This window comes from Hetaerina americana, unplaced genomic scaffold, assembly GCF_022747635.1.
Source record: "Hetaerina americana unplaced genomic scaffold, ioHetAmer1.1.p SCAF_1, whole genome shotgun sequence".
Classification (NCBI taxonomy): Eukaryota; Metazoa; Arthropoda; class Insecta; order Odonata; family Calopterygidae; genus Hetaerina; species Hetaerina americana.
The window spans coordinates 101847590-101868399 of record NW_027286069.1 but is presented as its reverse complement, the minus strand read 5'-3'; the positions used below and the strand labels follow the sequence as shown (position 1 = coordinate 101868399).

At 34.6% G+C, this 20810-nt stretch overlaps 1 protein-coding gene across 1 annotated transcript in view; it reads left to right on the top strand.

Moving 5' to 3' along the window:
• LOC139686829 (advillin-like) overlaps window positions 1-17275 on the top strand; it is a 38121-nt gene extending 20846 nt beyond the window's left edge. The window contains exons 3-15 of the mRNA XM_071583907.1: window positions 2156-2355; window positions 3137-3377; window positions 3959-4303; window positions 5630-5879; window positions 6668-6930; window positions 9569-9755; window positions 11429-11517; window positions 12142-12310; window positions 12481-12615; window positions 13572-13727; window positions 14175-14281; window positions 16548-16730; window positions 16945-17275. Of these exons, the coding sequence (XP_071440008.1) occupies window positions 2156-2355; window positions 3137-3377; window positions 3959-4303; window positions 5630-5879; window positions 6668-6930; window positions 9569-9755; window positions 11429-11517; window positions 12142-12310; window positions 12481-12615; window positions 13572-13727; window positions 14175-14281; window positions 16548-16730; window positions 16945-17058 (2439 nt within the window). The 3' untranslated portion in view covers window positions 17059-17275. The remainder of the gene's footprint in view (window positions 1-2155; window positions 2356-3136; window positions 3378-3958; window positions 4304-5629; window positions 5880-6667; window positions 6931-9568; window positions 9756-11428; window positions 11518-12141; window positions 12311-12480; window positions 12616-13571; window positions 13728-14174; window positions 14282-16547; window positions 16731-16944) is intronic.
• Window positions 17276-20810: the final 3535 nt, after the last annotated feature.

The window sequence follows — 20810 nt, the reverse complement described above, 5'->3', positions numbered from 1 at the left end:
CCACATTCCAGGTTTTATCCTCTTGAATCTGACTTTCCACATCATTTGCACTAAATTACGATCAGCATCCACTCCTGGAAACCTGTGAATTAATCATCCTGCTCCAAAATCTGTGTCAAACCATAATATATTTTAGCTGAATATATATATCCATCTGAATCCCCAGTAATTGCCGTACAGACTTATGCCTATAGTGTTTTAACCAAGTGTTTTTTATGATTAAATTCGTTCTCCTGTAGAGCTCTATTGGTTTCTCCCCATGGTCATTCCTTATTCCTAAACCGTAGTCCTAAAACCATACCTCACTGCCATCTCTTTGTCTACCATAGCTTTACAATTCCCAATCACTATCAAATATTTCCTTTCAGGAACAGCCACCATTATTTCCTCTACCTGCTCCCACACCCTGCTGACTTCTGCCTCCCCGTGATTGTTTGATTGCATGTAGACCCGGACAGTGACCAAGTTTGTTGGTTCGGCTTTTACTTGATGAATAATATTCTGTCACTAACAAACTATTTGTTTGATGCTCCTTTTCCTACCTTTCTGCTCAAAACTATTTCCAATTCCCACTATATCTCTTCCCCTCCAATACATATTATTCTACAAATGTTGCTCCAGTAATCCCCGCTATCCTTCCAACTCACCTCAAACAGCCCTAAAATCTCTCTTTCCATTTCCTGCTTTATATTTTCTAAGTCACCATTTTTTCTTGTTTGACCCTCTTTATGTGCTGTGCTCTCAATTTCACTTTGCAAGGATTATGTGTGATGATAACCACAGAACCATTGCCTCTCCTTCTGCCTGCTATGACAATTGGTCCATAGGGCTGAGTCCCATAGTTTCCAGGACTCATTCTATTAATTTTGTCCATCATTGGTTCATGGGATAATGATTGAGGTGGTTTCTCGTTGCCTTCCTCATAAAGGAATTAGGGGGGAGTTTATATGGTAAGGCCTTCCTTTGCCAAATGCTTTGATTCAAATCCCAAGACCAGCTATGTTTTTCTGGCTGCTTTCTAATCCTATGCTGCAATTTGTGAGGACACTTCTTTTGGGTCATTAATTGACTTATAGGATGATAAGATATTCAGGACCAGGGGAACCATTTTACAAATGAGGGAGTCACCTAAGGTGGTCACATTTGAAAATCAGCATTATTTAGTGTATGCATGCAATGTTTGGCCTAGAGCTGACATCCTCTCTTTTCCCCAAGAGAATTTTGTTTCCAATGAACCTATTTGCCAGCCATAATCCACTCTTGAGGAGTGTGAGATTGGTAGTGTGCATAGGCCTACACCACTCTTAAAGAAAAAATTCTAAAATAAATGGAAGGCATATTGTTAATATCAGACTTACAATTTTACTTTTCTTAAATTCAGTTCTCTCTGGCTATGCCCACCAAGGGCGTAGTGCCTAATTGGGTAATGTAAGTATCTTTCCCCAGCATCTCCTAGTATGGGCAGGTGCCTAATACATATTTCCATTTGAATTCAGTGTTTTAACTAGAAGAAGCCGGACAAATGATCGCTCATGTAAGAGCCTCTTTCATGGAGCAGTAAGAAGAGTCAGCTATATGAGTATACATATTACTTTCAACTCATTTTATTTTCCTTGATTTTAAGTTGTCAAACCACTGAGGACCCTTTTTCCACTCCACATCCTCCCCCACAGCTTTGTACATGGTCCTATTCTTTTAGATTTAAGCCATATCATCTACCTTATTTATGAAAACTCTTTTTTTGGAATAACCATTAATAATGCAACACATTTTCATAGCATTATTACCTACATCAATTGCATTGAAGTAACAGCAGAGATGGTGTATGTAGCATGATGACATGCAAAGGGAAGTCATAGTGATATTCAGTCTGTCATGATAATGGGGGGTATATAATGAATTTACTAAAGATTTGCTTAATTTTTTATCAGCACTGTCATAGAAATATCACTAATGGTGCATGGACATTTGGTTAATATGCAACTTGCAAATTCCTCCTTAATGCATTAGAATACCAATGATTCATGGATAACTAAGTTTTCACAATTCCGCTACTTATGCTCAAAATATTATTAAACCATCATAACTATTACACAAAAAGAATTCTTAAGTTTTGCATGTGAAGAAGTCTTTTTCCTTGAATCTCTTTTTACAGGTAGCCGAGGTGAAAAATGCCAGCTTGGAAGTTCACATTCACTTTTGGCTTGGGCTTGAGACTTCTCAAGATGAGGCAGGAGTTGCAGCATACAAGACAGTTGAGCTGGATGAGTACCTTGGCGGAGGACCTACACAGCACCGAGAGGTGCAGGGCAAAGAATCACCAAGATTCCGCTCCTACTTCAAGAGTGGAATCATGTGAGTTAAAAAAATGAGGACAAGTTGGGCTGGGATTTCCAGTTTCGTTCCAAATCCTATTCATTTCTGCAAAAAATTGTACAAGACTCTCTTTCTCACCATGAACCTATTGCAAAAATTATCAATGGTGGCCAAATAAACTGTAAAACAAAATAAAGGAGGAAATGACAGAAATGTTTTGCTGATAAAAATCTTTTAGCAAACTTCAACCTTCAACAGTTCTTCACCATCAAGGAATGAATTCACATCAAAGATTTTCAAAACAAAGAGGTCTTCTACTCATACTCATTTCATTTTTATATCCTCTTCTGATATACAGAGGTTTTATTCGTTATCAGATTACTTTTGGCTTCTTGGCATGATTGCTTTTTAATGTGTGTGTTTGTTTTACCACAAATAATTTCATGTTTACTTTAAAATGATAATTTAACATTTCAGTTGTTCATTAAATTGTATACAGTCATGTAACATCAAAAAGTAAATATTTAGCTGGATTTCATGGCATGTGAATAATGTTAAAAAGGTTAATGATCTTTTAATTTCAATAATGTCTAAGTCAACACAATAGTCATAAACCAAGAATAGAAAATTCGGCATGTATAAATTTTACAATATGAAGAACCAATGCCATCTAAGATTATTTTTGTTGGATTTAGGCGGTTTGTAATATAATTGAAAATAATGGACAAATGGGATAAGCAATCTCTTCAAAGTGCCTAAGCCTTTGAACATTAGCCTTTTGTTCCAAATTACTAATGATGTATTTATTCTTTCGTAAAAGGCTTCTTCATGGTGGTGTGGCCTCTGGCTTGAAAAGATCGCTCCAGGATCCTGCCTCCTTCCGATCTCGTCTCTTCAGAATACGAGGAAGAAGGTGGTCAAATACTTCAGTGTTTCAAATGCCAACTGTTTCATGGGAGCACATGAACAATGGAGATGCCTTTGTCATTGAGTCCTGGCCAGCTCTTTTTGTTTGGACTGGGAGAACTGCAAGCCACATGGAAAAAGTGCAGGCTGCAAAGGTACTCTTTAAAATCTTTGTTAAGCCATGAAATTTATGTTCTAATTTCCTATTTCAAATCCAATTTATGTCAATTTGGCAGCACTTGCACAGCTGCATCTTAATTTCAAATTTATTAAGCATAATTGAATCCATTTCAAGGATGTTTGAAGAATAGTTCTCATTAATCTAAAGCCAATAACTAATATCAAAGGATAAATTGAGCAGCTTCAGGCATGATGAGGTGGAAGTTCAGCATAATGAATAACAGATAATAGCACTTTTCCACTTGATTATCAAGTGAAAAAGTGCTACGATCAGTTATTCATCTAAGGATCAATCATGTAAGAACTATGTGTTTACTTTATTGTAATATAAAACAGGGAATAGCATATCTCATATTTTTTAGTTTGCTTGTTTAAAATGCACTTTCCTTTTTTTAACTTATTATACATTTTCAAAGCATGTACGCTACTTGTTAATGCAAATTCAATTTCAACAATTTATGAAATTTCCACTTGAGTTAATAGACTAAAATAGATTCTTTATTTGACCCATCCATAATGTGCTAATGATTTTCTCCCTGTTGTTGATTTCCTGCAGGTGGCACAACAACTCCGAGAAGAAAGACCTTCCCAAGGAGTAGACCCAATTGATGGTAGTCCAAGTAGTGAAGGCATACCCATTGTGTTTGTTGAAGATGGAACAGAAAATAAATTGCCAGAAGTTGAAAAGAAAGTATTTGAGAGCCTCTTGCCATCCAAAAAACGATCACTTCTCAAAACAGCCGAAGAAGTTGTTGATGAAGACCAGATAGATGGAGGGGATGAAAACGGAGAAGTACCAAAGGAAGCTCTAAAGTTGTATCATTGCTCAGATGATGGGGGAACTCTCAAAGTAACAGAAGTGAAAGACGGTCCCCTCTTCCAAGAGGATTTGAATTCAAAAGTAAGTTTTGGGTAATATTCTTGAATGATCAATATTGATAGCTTTCCAAGGCTTTTTTCTCATGTCTCATACCCGAAACATATTTAAGAAGTTGGTGTCCATAATAACTCTCACTCTATCTGCATTTTTCTAATTGAAAACATACTAGCATAATCATTTTGTAGACTTAATTCATATTTTTTCTGCAAAAATTTCTATAATGACGGTTTATTTTGGTGAGACAGGAAGTAAATTGAACTATTATGAATATTTTTTATGCTCAAGATCCTATTTTCGATGAATTTATTTTAGAAATCATAGAATATCCAAAATTAATTTGAATCAGTCCAATAATTGTATCTTCTTAATTAAAAATCAATGCTTCCATTCATCTCAAATATGTAGTTCCATGATGATCTCATGCATACTTTCATCATCTGCATATCACACCCCTGGGAATCATCTTCAGTATTGTTATCCCTTTGGGTGTATTCTTCATTCCATTCAATATCCATCCTCTGTACCATCATTAAGGAAAGATAATATGGAGAGCCTGTAAGAGATAGAGGCCAATAAGTAGGAGGAAGTTTTGGGGTCAGGAAAAGTCTTTTCAGGAGTTAAAAAAATATAGATAACTTTCATTAATAACATTGATTAAAATTGTTTGTTTTATTTTTTCCATTGTGTTGACATGAAAATGTATATTTGGCCAAAAATCTTAAATTGTTTTCTTCATATGCATGGTGGGCCAGAAATATGCAAGAGAAATAAAATTTAAAGCAGAAAGGGAATAAAAGAAGGTAATCTCAGGAATAAGCATATGAGAGATCACTAAATGCTTAGAGATAAGATTCAGTGAGTTCCTGGTATTCCCGCTTAGTATGAGAAAATAACTGGCAATATATCTAGAAGGTCATGGATGGGTTAAGTAATGGGATGACTTAAAAATATCAAGCATGTATTGTCACTCACAACCCATTTCTTATTAGTACAGAATAGCAGCACTGTAGAAGAATGTTACTCAAGTTTTTCAATGTTTATTATTTAATGAGTACTACACATCTTTATGCTGTAACACCAGCCAAGGCATCTGCGAGACATTTCTTAAATCGGACTTCATCCAATATGGAACAACTGCAGCCAATAAATGCAAATTTGTTCATTGAATACTTAGAAATGGCTCATATTTCTTCAGATTACTATTCGAATTTTGATGTTTCTCTTCTCATTGTGTCCCTTCATTAAAATAGTACCTCATCCTAATGGTGATTCATATCATGCTATAAGAGGGAATAGTTATTCCTATGCTCAGACAATTTTTAATTTTATATTCCTTAATTTTATTAGGATTCTTATATTGTGGACAGTGGCCCAACTCGAGGAATTTGGGTGTGGGTGGGCCAAGGAGCAAGCACAAAGGAAAGAGTAGAAGCAATGAGGAATGCGCATGGATTTGTCCGCAAAAAAGAATATCCTTCTCACACTCCAGTCACAAGAGTCATTGATGGTGCAGAGCCCCTTGAATTTCGAAGTCTGTTTGCAAAGTGGAAACTTCCCAACACAGCATCACCGGGCTCACTTTTCAAATCACCAACGGGTAAGGTCTTCACTTCCATGTATTTTTTTTGCTAATCTACATCAGAATATTTTTCAAATGGCCTTCATGAATATCATCAGTCTAAAAATATATTTAAAAATTATAAATGGTCAAATCCAAATTCTTTTTTTACTGTCAAATCCTCCCAATTATTTTTTGGGATTGAGGAATCCAGACTTATCAAAAATCGGCCGTATCAGTGTTGTCAATACATTATTGAATTTTGTGTATGAATTTAAGCTTTCATTGGTCCAATAACTTTAAAAGGCAACAACTGTATTTAGTTAATACCAAGCACATCTAACATATTATTTTCTTGGATTTTATGGATATTACCAAACCACAACAGATTGAGAATGAATTCGCGTAAAAATTGTTGAACTTTATAATTGCTGTCACTTAATGTGATAATTCAAATAACCATATAATTAAATGGCTGCCTCTTGTAACTGTCTTCAAGGAAAACTTGGCATCAGTTATGAGGCCCTTATTTAGTTTATTAGGTAAAGCCTATAGTATAACAATAGTACCCACATTATATGCTTGATATAAAATTTAATCTATTCAATTACCTATAAAAAATATTACCCCTGGTTTTGCAGTGTAAATGCTTTAAAAAGTTTTTCCTTATTTTAATTAGTTATACTGTAAATGGTTTTAAGTAGTCCACACTAATGAATGCAGTCTGCCTGAGTTATTCCAACTATGACATCACTTTTATTTCTATATCAATAATAATTTTGCCTTGTACTGTGGTATTAAAAAAATTGTCTGAATCATCTCATCAGGGAGGATAGCCAGGACACATTCAGTGGCTCAGAAGTTTGATGCAATGACAATGCATGAGCAAACATCAGTTGCGGCTCAAATGCAGATGATTGACGATGGTACAAATGGGAAGAAGTTGGTATGGCGTGTCGAAGAGATGGCTTTAGTACCAGTTCCTGAGGAATCATACGGCATATTTTATGAAGGAGATGCATATGTAGTTCAATATAGTTATACACCACCAGGAACAAATGCTGAGAGACATATCCTTTACTATTGGCTGGTAAGTTGTAGTAACACTTAATTGTAATACAAGGATGCATAATATGAAAACTGCAGTAATGATTTTAAAACAGTGTGGCAAACAATCGATATGTCAAGGAAAATATACTCCTCACCTACAGCTATTTTACTTTCATTTAGTACATTAAAGTATTTTAATTTAATGTTATATGTAATCCTATTCTATCCAATTACCAAATAGAAGAAAAATGGCTTTACACTAACTTTACTTATCTAAGCTTACCTTCCACAAACAGAGTGGTAGTTTTCACTCTCCCTCTAAAGTGGTGAATTTTAATATGCCTCCTTTATATTGTGGGTACCTAGTTTACATAGGATCTTTAACTGTTTTATTATTTCTTAATTTATATAATAAACATTAGCCACTGAAAAACTCTGAATGTAAATGATTTTACAAGAAGTCATTCCATTATGTGAAATAGACGAATTTAATGAATTATGATTCAAATGCTGGACCCATTCTAGTTTCACACTGAATATGGACTTCCATGTTAATCAATGTTAATGCTAGTTCTCATCATCTATGGAATATTAGATAAACATTTGCAATTGAATTATTTAATTTATAATATTATATAGATGTTTAAAATTTAATATATATTCATATTCAAACTATAGTATTCAATGCAACCGTTTCAAAGTGTAAAAATCATTCGCCTTGACAAGGATTCCAGTCAAGGCAAATGATTTCAACTCTTTGAAATTGCTGCATTGTAATGCACACCGGAGGATGACTCCATTAAAAGTTACTGTTGTGGCTTCCCACAGTTTCTTTGTATTTACTAAACTTAAAATTCAGGATTCAGACTCCAGTAATCAAATAAAATGTTTCATAAATAATTTTTGAGGGTAGGTATTAGTTAGCTCAGAATTGTACTTTTTTGTATCTATTTTTACAGCATCATGAACTTAATTTTCTTCTTGAGTAACTTATGGAGCTTTACTGATTTTATACTGTACCTAATCCTAACACCTACAGCCATGTGCAGATGATCCCTGGTCCACACAGCAAGTATAGGAGTAAACCAAAAAAAATCATTTTTCCAAACTGAGTATTTGGCAAAATTCATCGATGGCTCTGGGATGAGTTGTCTAATTGGTTTCATTGAACTTCCAAACTATATCCCAAATAAGTACTTGAACTACTTATTGGGCCATTGTCACATGGATATTTGGTTCCAGCTTCTATACAAAATCACATCAGCATTAACCTTTCACATTAAGTCAACACCCATACTGAAAATTCCAAAATCTTTCTATTACTCTGTCATAAAGGTTTAAGAAAAAATTATTTCTCACTCCTTGTCATTTTACTTTGAGATTCTAGATAGACAAGTCACTCAGTTAGAGAAAATGATGCTTGTAATTAAGAGATTTGGTCTGGAACTAGATGGATGCATTTAAGAGATTAGCATGGCAACAATGCTAGCAACTGATATCTCTAATTTGTTCTAAAAAAAAAGGCCTAGCTACTACAGCAATGGAAATCTCATCTGCCTCGACAGTGGGTGTCTAAGCAACAACAATAGGCAGCACTTTCACAGCAACAAGCCTCTTAAAAAATTCAAAAATGTAATAAATAATTATTATTACACACTTCTTTTTTAATAATATTTCTGTTAGATACCCTATAGGATTACATAGATGATAGATATTCAAAATTTCCGTCAACAAATAATACAGGGAAATAATTTAGATTGGAAAAATCATTTTTTCCACTTTTTCTGATTTTATCCCTGATGTGGCTGTGAGAACATCTACTCAGGGCCGTCCCTAGGTATTGGAGTGAAACCCTAGGTAGCTACCTAAAGGTAAAATTGCTTAAGCGCCATATGCTATTTACAAAGAAAATAACATTCATGAAAACTTAAAAATTGTATACATAGTCAGAAAATTGAAAAAAGCTGTGATCAAGCCTACGAAAAAAATAATGGCAGCCAGCAGAAAGTACATAATAAGTGGTCAAATAATAACGATGATAAGTTTATACCTACCATAGTGCAGCCCTATCTAGGGCTAAATAAAGAATTTAGTTACAAAAAATTTCTAGAATATCTTCTTCCCTTACAAACATGTTCATGTAAAGTGATATTGTGGAAAAAAAATGTCACAACTATCAAAACTTCTGTGCACACATGCTTTACCATTGAGTTAGGTAGACATAAAGTGTAATAAAAATTTTGATTCACATTTATGTATGTATTTACCCATCATATATTAAATATATATTTAAATATGGTAATAAAATGTAATGACAATATTCTTTTTCCAATAAGACTGTAACAGCATTGTTTACTTGAACAAAGAACCTTGCAGGCTTGAATCGGTATAGTTTAGAAGACCATAATTATTTAAATCATTAATAATATTTTATATTTTTTTAAATATACTGTGCAATCATTAACTTCCCTCATATAAGTTTCTTAAAAGTTGAAACTCACAGAAACTATGAATATATGTACTATTAAATGGTTTGGCCAATATGATGAATAAATCAATCAATCATAAAACATGATGAGGAGATTCACGTTCACATATTGTTCACATTATAGTAATTGCCTATTTAACTAATGTCGTTAATCAATGCCTGTGATTTACTATCATGTCCAAATTGACAGGGTCTTCATTGTGCCCAAGATGAAGCTGGTGCAGCAGCAGCTTTAACAGTGGATAAAGATAATAATGAGTTTGATGGAGCAGCTGTACAAGTTCGAGTCGTCCAGGGGAAAGAACCCCCACACTTTCTTGTCTTATTCTGTGGACGCACCATTGTATTACATGGGGGAAAGGCATCTAAATTTGATGGTTAGTATAACATAATTGTTGGTTTATATATAAAGGGTTCTGAATGTTAATCAGGGTTTCAGATAGTTAGTGTTTGATTTTGTGGATGCATTCTAATAATGATGTGTCTTTCACTTGAATGATCTCATACTCAAAGCATATCTAGTCCGTAAGGAAACATACAAACAGAGGGTCTCAAATCAAATGCTTCCTTCTGCATATTGTTTATAATTCAGAAGGAAATGTTTCTAGAATCCTTGACTTATGCACATAAACCCACTCATTGTACAATGACTCGCCAATAAAATCAAATTTTAGTGTACATATTTCTTCATAACCCACATCCTAGGTTTCCCAAGTCTGCTAGATGTAGAATTAGAAGAGGCATATTATTTATTACAATATTTAATTAAAGATAACTGCAATTGCACAGTGTGGGTCTGCATATTTTATGACTCCATCTTCAACACAGCCCTGTAGGATATCTGCTACTCCACGTACCCCTAGAGGTGTATAGTCTGTTGTAGAGAATGGTGAAGACAAGCTCTTGGAATTATTGCTGTCCCACCTATAAGCAATTAATGATGACCAAACTTGATATTATCTTCCTCAACCATCTTATGCCTGCCATGTCTGTGGTCAAAAATTACCTCCAGCTGAATTAAGCAAGGATACAAAGGAGATGGAAAAGCAGAACAAATATCAAAAGCTGCAATTGATACTGAGGCAGACACTTGCAAATTACCTTATGAAGCTTTAGCCATAGAGTAATGCATAGGCATTTTGGGTGGAGTTTAAGGCTCACTTAGCAATAATGTGCCGTATGGGGGATGTAGGTAGGCAGAGGGCTGTCTGGCATCATGGTGCTCTTTTGTTGCACCATGTACATATATGACTCAACAGCAAAGTAACTATCCATCCCAGTGATATGGTTGCTTACTGCACACAATCACTCTCAAGTCTTCTGCTACATCAAAACACTGGATGTTTTCCAGAGACTTGGAGGGGGGATATCTAGCAAAAATCATTTCTCACAAAATTTCATGAATGCTTACTTCCTCTGATCCTGTTATTAATATTCTGTCCATAGATAAGATCATTCTGAAGTGGTTTTTCTGCATATATTATCCCACCACCAAGTTGAAATTCCTCCACCTACAGCTACACTAGCTTCTTAAATATAGTGATTTGTGATGAAAAGACAGTGAAAATTTTTGGTTATTTCTTTTGTGACATTCTCTCTATCATTTGTGACAGGGTTTAAAAGAGAGTGAGAATTGTATTGCTCAAGGAAAAACTTGACAAATAACTACCAAGCACCTACCTTAGCTCTCAAAGTATTAACTGCACACATATTTAATCAACCAATAAGTTTCAAAACATTCCTAAAATGATACATGTTACACTCATCAAAAGTGTTTATAAATACTCTTTGTTACTGTGCATTTGAAATTTTGGGAACCATTAAAAATTATATATTTTTCACATCACAGAATAAAAATATTATGCATGCGTATTTTTTCCTCGCCTTTAAAATACATTAACCCTAGCAGGAACTCTAATGTCAAACCCAAAAGAATTGACATTTCCATTGACAAAGATTCATATTACTGTATATTTTTTAAAGTATTTTATTGTTGAAATCTATTTTTTTATGCATATAATCCAACATAGCCATTCTTTTCATTCTTCAGGTGAGAATGCACGTGATAAAACAGGCGTTCCAGAAAAGTTTTTACTTCAGGTTCATGGCAATGAAAGTTATAACACTCGAGCAAATGAGGTAAGGTGTAACCTTTGACTTTTGTATAAAATCTATCTATAAAGATTTTTAATTGTTTTTCCATCAAGGATTATGTATATTTTGTGAAATTTTGTATGCATTGCATAAATTTTGTTACCTTAATTATCGTACTATTTCCAATGCCCTAGTAAGTATCATTATTAATGTTAACTCCACTGTAGAACTTTATGCATTCAGCTATGGCAACGAATTATTTACTTCAAAATAATTCTTTTTATATCCAGATTGGCCTCTATAGTCACATGCCTAAAACCTTGTTGATGAGCACCCACACCATATACCTTCACCCTTTGACCTCTCAAACTATCCTGCTATCTTTAAAATCAATCTATTTGAATAACTGTGTAGTTAGAAAAGCAAGAAGCTTACTCAACCAGTAAATAGCAACACTCTTTAAATTTAACCTTAGAGATTGCCATTGATTTTCACATATTGGTACCACTATCTATATTTTCATACTACCTAATCGAATTGCTCTCTAAATAACTCCAATCTTCCAAGTAACTATAAAATTGAATTCTTCTTTCCACAGTCAACTCCATCATTAGAAGTATATACATATCTTACTACAGATAATAATGATGTTGATTTTATATTACATAGGTTGACTGTAGGGCAGCATCACTGAATACAAATGATGTATTTGTACTCCGTAATAAAGATGTAATGTTCCTATGGAGTGGGAAAGGGTCAACAGGGGATGAAAGAGAAATGGCCAAGAAAGTGGCAGAGCTACTAGGAAAGGGATTGGACTTAAATGTTGTTTCTGAAGGTAAATACATTCTGAAGTTGGAGTTTTAACTGATATTTCATTTTTTGGATCAATTTAATATGTATATACTTCATTAATTTTGTAAACAGTAATACATTTTGTTATCTAAAGTTTCATACTAAGCATAGCACTGTGGTTAAATAGCCTAAGCATATCAATTTACTTTTTAGGCCAAGAAAAAACTGAATTTTGGGAGGCCATTGGTGGAAAAGAGCCCTATGCAGACTCAAAAGTCTTAGCAGAATCCAAGCAATCTATTGCAGCACGTCTCTTCCAGTGTTCCAATGCATCAGGTTCTTTTAAAGGTAAGAATATTAATTTATTAAAGGAATGAGCCATAGAATGCTAGATATCAGTGGTACCAACACAGGACATCACAGAGGTGCTCATGTTCTAGTTTTCTAGTAGGCATAGAAGTTATTTAGTCACATTCATATCCTTAGGGATGGCTTGCCTACTCACCAGTTGAAAAAAATACAATTTTTGTAAACTACTTTTGAAAATAAATGTGTGTTTTTTCCCAAACTAAATGTAGCAGATATTTTCTCTTATATTATTCTTAGATCTTGAAAACTTCACAAACATATTATATTTTCTTAAAGTGTAATAACATTGTCATTATTGAATTTGGCACTTCATGTGTAGTGCATATTTCAATTATTTTTTCCCTACTGTTCAGAGATTGAGATACCATAGCTTACCCTAGAGGAAGTACCTACTCAAGGTATGCCAATTGGCTGCTCACTCTGTGTAACCATCTGTGTAGGTGCCTACCCAATTTGTGCAACCACCTATACAAATGTACCCGCAAAGCATGTGTATCCAAATGTCACACCTTGGGTAAACAGCTGCACAGATGATTGTGGAGCTATGCAGTTACCAAAAACAACCCTTATAGGCACAAACACAAATGGCTATAAAACTGTGTTGCTTCCCACATGAACAGTGTGGCTACCTGTGTAGATACTTTCTCTTATATTTTATCATCAATAGGGAAAGATAAGGCAAAAATTACATCACACATCATCCATCTAAATATCTTCCTTGCATCAAGCATATCAGCTGTTCTATCTGTTTGCTCCATTCATTTGATCCCAAATATTTTCTAAAAAATACCATTAATATTACTGTTAATTTTATCTTCTCAGCTCCTGCTTCTGGTCATGTATTAAGTTAATTGGAAGTACTAATTAACAATGATTTATATGTCAATAATTGAGTTACTAATCCAATAATTTATGTGCACTAAAATGTTTTTCAGCGGAAGAAGTGATATCCTTCACTCAGACAGATTTGGTCCAGGATGATGTTATGCTTTTGGATGCAGGAGAAAGCATATTCCTCTGGATTGGTAAAGATTCAAATAAGGAAGAAAGAAATATGTCAGTCGAAACTGCCTTTGAGTACCTTAAGACAGGTAAAGTAAAATATTGAAACCCTATCTGTACAGTTTAATATTTATGTATATTGTCAATGATTGTTTTGTGGGAAATGAGGGAAAATGCCAATAAATTAAATTACAAAGGCGATTTCAGAGATTTAAGTTTACTTTCAAAGTTGCATAGTCAAAATTGGACACTAAAATTAAAACTCTCCCTTGTGCTTTGCTGTTACAAACGTCATAGAATTTTATAGAACCAACGGTTATGGGCTTATAAGCTCTAAATTTCTAATATTAAATCACAAAAAGTGAATTTCATGCAACTTTAATCAACAAATCAGAAAACTAAATCTTTTTCAACAAATATTTGCTGAGGAAACTAACAAAATAGATGTAATTTTAAGTGTTGCAACCTAGGTTGTTTGCATAAAGATAATATTTAGCAGTTAACATACTTGCATGAATATGATTTTTATTAAATAGATCCAGCAGGAAGAGACATGAATACACCTATCATCAAGATAAAGCAAGGCTTTGAGCCTCCAAATTTCACTGGATTTTTTGGAACTTGGGATACAGGTCTTTGGAATGTAAGTTAATTGTTCTCTTCATTCATAGAAGAGATAACAGATTAATTCACAGATGAATAATGTATTTTTATTGTAATTAGGGTATTTCTACTACAAGCCTGATGGATAAATTGAAATTCATTTTTCATTTGGCTTATTTTGGCTATAGAAATAGTCATATGTAAAAAAAGAAAGTGCAAAAATCTAAGCTGATTGGACCGCCGATATAACTTTTGTAGCATGCCACAATCTGTCTAAAAAGACTCTCTGCAGCTGGGGATATGAGCAACTACAGCTGGCACTAAGGGCCCTGCGGGCGGAACGCCAGGGTGTGGTGCTGATAGGTAGATCTGGGTCCCTCTCAAAAAAATGGAATGGAATTACCACATAACAAAAATAAAGGGATTGGTTTCATAATAGTGGGCTATCACCAAAATATTAGGAAACCAGTCAAAGTTAATAAATAATTCAATCAGTATACCAATAGTATGTAAACACCACCAACTGTAGTTTTGTTCTAAGGAAGTATGCTAATAATGTAGACACTTTTGGGTGTATTTTGGTGCCTCTAAAAACTCGGACATGAATTGATAAGTTCATTGTTATTAGTAGCGCAAATAGCATATGCCAACTATGTTTCATTTGTGGGCATAAGTGGGAATAAATACCTACTCTATCTCACCAATTTGGATGCTAAATTTATGAATACTAAATAAATGAATGAACACCAAATTGTAGTAGTATACTTCAGAATTGAAAAAAGTAGCTCTAAAAAAAGGGAAATATTTGGAGATAAACTTACAAGTAAAGGACGACAAACTAACAGATTCAGTTACCTATTGCAACTAACTAACTTCCTGTTATGTCATATATAAAATATTTTTATTACAATATTATGATGTCATAATAGAAACATCAAAGCCCTACTTTAACTTGAAGGATTCATAATGAAGTAATTATTAACTGACGAAAATAACCTATGCCAAGGATGACTAAAATATTGTCACTCACAGGGTAAGCAGTTGCAAAATAAATCAGTAAAACATTTAGAACTAACTAATGTATGAGAACTAGCCTGTCTAAACTTACCAAAAATAAGTATCTTTACTTAGGTACCTAAACTATATATCCTAGCAATTGTTAAAAATAACTAAGCTTAAGAAAGTAGAAAGGTTGACAGTGGAGACAAATTGTCTGAAGTGAAGTACCAAATGAGAATGGACACTTTCACCTTCATACAGCTTAAGCACTCAAAAATAAACTCTACCAGACCAGAAACTATACATGGGCCACAAGCTTTCAAGCAAGCTAAGGTTGTTCTAAATTCAATCCATCCACAGTAATTAACAACTAGATTTGTTTTTATGAGTGACAGTAAAGCTAACCCCAAACTATGTCTTAGGTATGTGAATCCATGCCGTCAGGGAAATCATGGGGAGACTTCCTTTCCCTAAGCTAGGATTTGGTCTCCAACGAGGTCGTCTTGGTAACCAGAACTTCACTGCATAGATTTTTAGATGAGACTCACCCCAGGATTTAAGCCTGGATTTAAACTTAGATTTCAGTTATTGACTTAATGTTCTACTCCCTTATATATATATATATATATATATATATATATATATATATATATATATATATATATATATATATATATATATATATATATATATATATATATATATATATATATATATATATATATATATATATATATATATATATATATAAGATGAGGAAAACTAGGAGTTGGGTAAGGTTAGGAAGAACAAATGGTGAGAGTTGGCACCAGGGAGTCTCTTGCATCTTATTTGTAATGAGGATGAATATAAAAAAAGGTTTGGAGGGATTTGCTTTTCTTACTTCCTGTCAACACCCTTGGACTTGTTATACCTTGACCTTTGTTCACAAGATCTTTGCTTGTTCATAAAATGTAATTCTTCTTGCTCACAAAACCTTCCTGCTTGTTTTATCCTACCCTTTGCCTCTTATAAATAATTGCTCCTGCAATTCAGTGAGCTGATCACAGACATGTTTTAAATGGCAATATTTATCCTTTGATCACTTTTCCATAAATATTTAGACTCGAACAACTTATTTTAGTTACCACAAATTAAATGAAAATGATTAGCTTATTTTGATTTTTTTGTTTGTATATTTTTCTCTATTTCATGATTGCTATATTTTTTCTGTGTTCTTTACATGGTTTATGTTAAATAAAATAATTAAATATTGTTAACTAAAACTTAACTAACTCGAATTAAATAAATCTTCCAACACTTTTCAGAACCACAAGACATTTGAAGAGTTGAAAATGGAAGTCGAAGGTTCAAATCCCACTCTAGTTATAAATAATGAAATAACTAATGGGCGAAGTCCAGCAGTAGATCTTCCTAAATATCCATTAAGTGTGCTCTTAGAGAAAGACCCAGATAAGTTGCCTGATGATGTCGATCCAACAAGCAAGGAGGTAGGATTAGGAGATAAGTTTCTGCATCTATTATATTAAATTCAAATAAATACCTATTAAATATTGTGGAATGATATCCAAAGAATACAAGGTTTCTCTGTTTAAGAATTACCATTGACCATATATAACTTAGGTTTAGAAAGAGTTATTTTTTTATAAATTTTAATTTCAGCTACTTCAAGCTCTAATGAACTCCCCTAATTTCTTGTTATAGTACCATCTTTCTGAAGAAGATTTCAAGACTGCATTTAATATGAGTTTCTCAGAATATGAAGCTTTCCCTGGTTGGAAAAAGGACAATTTGAAAAAGAAGGCTGGCTTGTTTTGAATTGCATAAAATTTGATTAGAAGTTCTTTGGGAAAATTAAATGGCTCAGTTTTGTGATAAATGAGTAATTGAGATGAAAAGTGAATAGAAATTTAGTTGGAAACAATGTAAGGTCTGTCTAACAGCATTTGAATCATCAGACAATTGAAAGATAAAATGAAGTCTGATGAGTAAGAGCTCATTGCTATAAATATGTATATTTATGATAATAAAAGAAATTAAGGTTTACATATTTTATGAAGTTCCAACATTTTTATTCATACATATGTCAATGAAGGGCACTGTTTTATTGAGTAGGACATAGAAACTATTCAAATTGTCTTGAGAATTTTGCTTCAGAACAGTTTCACAATGGCCAACGGTGAACCTTTATCAAATTGTTTTCATAGGTCCCCAAATGTCATAAATTGTAGTATATGAGTGGAGTTTCAAGGTGCTGAATTCTCCCTTTAAAAAATCAAAATTTTTTAAAGTCTGTTTGAAATCAGGATAACTTTGGATTTAGTGTGCATTGTACCCACTAAAATAACATCATTTGAGTTATTTGGTGGAGATAGCTACCATCTTGAATCAGCCAATTACCAATTTATGTATGTGTATTATCAAAAATTCTGAAGAGGGCAAATTCAATTATCAAATAAACCATTATGGTTGGTAGGTACTCTTTTTTGTACAGATTGAAAATATATCCGAAATAAGGCGTATAATTAAACTTTCATCCTTAATTATTAGAGATCCTCAAGGAAATTGCCATAGAAAATTAATGGAGTCATGGAGATAAATTTTTGGGCTCTTAAAAGAGGCATCAGAATTTTAAATAAAGATGAGGGAAAACTAGGAGTTGGGTAAGGTTAGGAAGAACAAATGGTGAGAGTTGGCACCAGGGAGTCTCTTGCATCTTAATTGTAATGAGGATGAATATAAAAAAAGGTTTGGAGGGATTTGCTTTTCTTACTTCCTGTCAACACCCTTGGACTTGTTATACCTTGTCCTTTGTCCACAAGACCTTTGCTTGTTCATAAAATGTAATTCTTCTTTACCCGCGGAGGGTTAAACCTTGATTTTTTTTAAACGGGAGGGCTGGTGTGTTCCTACTTCATACTTTGTCTTTTTGTCTCATGATCGTAGGGACAGATCCAGACATCATCGCTAGTCACTATTCTCTCAAAAAAAGCATCTCCTTCAATCAAATTTTGTTGCTTAAAGTCTTGACTAATGAAAAGTCTCTATTCTTTATGAGCTTCAGTAAGCTCATAAAGAATAGAGACTGGGAACCTATTTCGCACACATTTTTCTGAACTTAAAATGTTTATGAATGATATTGTGAACAGTTCCAACACTTACTCGAACTTCTTCAGTCATCATTTCAACAGTAATTATTTTGTTATCATGAATAAGTCCATCGAGTCTCACTTCCGACAAGGGAACAGAAACTTTGACTGGACGTCCACTTTGGGGCTCATTACCCGAACTTGTTCGACCAATCTCAAACCGATCAACCCACTCGTAAACATTTGCACAGTTCATACAACTTTTCCCATATTGTATCAACATCTAGAAAGTATTTCACTTGGTTTTACACCTCCTGCAATTAAAAATCTAATGACAGAGAGCTGCTCTTCTAAGGTGAAATCTTATAGCGTATTTGTCATGGTGAACTGAAGATTTTGCAGTAAAGGTAACATATAATAATCAAACAGCTGATCGGAGCTCATCCCAAGGTTGCCAATGAACACCCCTGAATAAAAGGTAAATATTAATTGAATAGTTTTATAATGAGATCATTTGTCTCTTTACTTATTTAATGACGCTCGTATTTTGCAGATTCACTTATTTTGTGTGAATTAGTTTGATTTATTGACTTGCAACCGTAAAAATGTTAATTCACGCTCAAATTTTGATTGCAAGCGCCAAATTGTTACATACTAATTTCTACTTACTCTTAATACTTGCACTTAATTGTTACCTACTAATTTCTTCTTACTGATCTGATGGAAAAAAAGTTTTGGGAATATGAATTGAGGTGGCTTCCCGTTGCCTTCCTCAATAATGTTTTTAGCGTGACATTATCACTCAATGGTCGCCCTATTGAGGTCAGACACCTTAACAGCCGCCTCTTTCAAGGGTGGCTGTAAAGGTGGAACTGAGGAATAGACGCTGCGTGGACTATCTTTCGGCTGGCTCCTAGCCTTGGTCGACGTCGGTGGCGGCGGGGTAACGTCCTCACCTACCAACCCAGAGGTCGTGGGTTCGATTCCCACCTAGGTGGATTTCCCTCCATCTAGGGCATGGTTGTATATGATTGTCTTCAATGTAATGTATGTAATGTGGGGTTAGGTGGAAGAAGGGACTATTAGTCTCAACCTCGCCCAATTAAGTCGATAAATAAATAGCCTTTGACCAATCTGGCATGGGTGATCCTACCAGGAGTAATTGTCATTGCTCTCGCCAGCACAGCTCTAGGGATCATCGGAACGCAAAATTCCTTTCTCCAAATCCAAGATTGTAGTCCATTGGACAAGGACAAATATATGACCGAAAATCTTCCGCCATGGGAGTTCGAAACCTGACGTAAGGATGAAGCGACCATACTGCTCAGATCGTCGTATGACAGATTGACAAATATTAAGGCGGTGTGTGCTAGTGTACTCTACGGGCAAGATGTAGAAAGAGGGGGGAAGATGTGCGGGAATTTCCCTAGCTTGGAGGTGGGCAGAGGGCAGATACTTAGCGTTGGGCAGTGCGAAGGAACATGTGTTTCAGAGCTCATTTGGATATCTGATTCTGGGAGAATAGAGCACACCAATCAGGCTCCTCGCATGCATTAATTTTAAAACAATTTTAGGAAAACAATAAAGTTTTGCCTAGAACGCATTAACTACCTTCAAGTATCATGGCGCCTTTTCTGTAGGACGTTTTGCTCAAGTTAAAAAATATCCAAGTCGTGGTGATGCAGCGCATAAGTTATTTTAAGAATTATCAACGGGCTACCGGCACTAGCAAGCTCAATCTTATGCCTAAAAGCTCCACCAAACCTATTTTCGTGAAGACAAAAACCTAGAGAGTGAAAAATTTCACTTAAGCATGCATTTGTTCGATTAAATTTTATGTAATTCTGGTGTATTATTAATGCAATTTCTATTATATTTAATTTGAACTTAATTAAGGAGTAGTAGTAGTATTTAGGTGTGGCGACCGACAGTTGAGGTCATTTGCGCCATAGGAGATGGACAGGAGAGGATGAAGAGTGGGAAAAAGCCAACGTCGGCATTGGCCTACTCTTTACGAAAGGCACCAAGGGGTCCGCAGCTTAACGTCCCGTCCGGCGGGCGGCGTACTCACTCAAAGTGCCCTCCACAAAGCACATTAATTAGGAATCGAGATACCTCTGAAAAATATTCAACACCGCCGGGATTTGAACCCGAACCCTCTGGTTGCGAAGCCAGTGCGATAGCTACTGTACCAATCCCGATCCGCCTTGATTAAGGAATGACGATTGATGCAATAATACCCTTTTTTTATTTTTATTCGGCGTTGAGGTCATGGGCGGGGAATGATACAATTGTAAAACGCGTGTTAAGGTTTGCAAAACCTAGCACGTAGCCTAAACGCAAGAAAAATTATTGCGAAATGGTTAGGTAACGAGCGCCTCATTTAGGTTTCCCAATGGCTCAACCAAACTTGTTCACCACGTTTGTTCCTCGCTTTCCTCGCTTCTACGAAAGTTGAGTGATGGATATTAGTGCACTAAT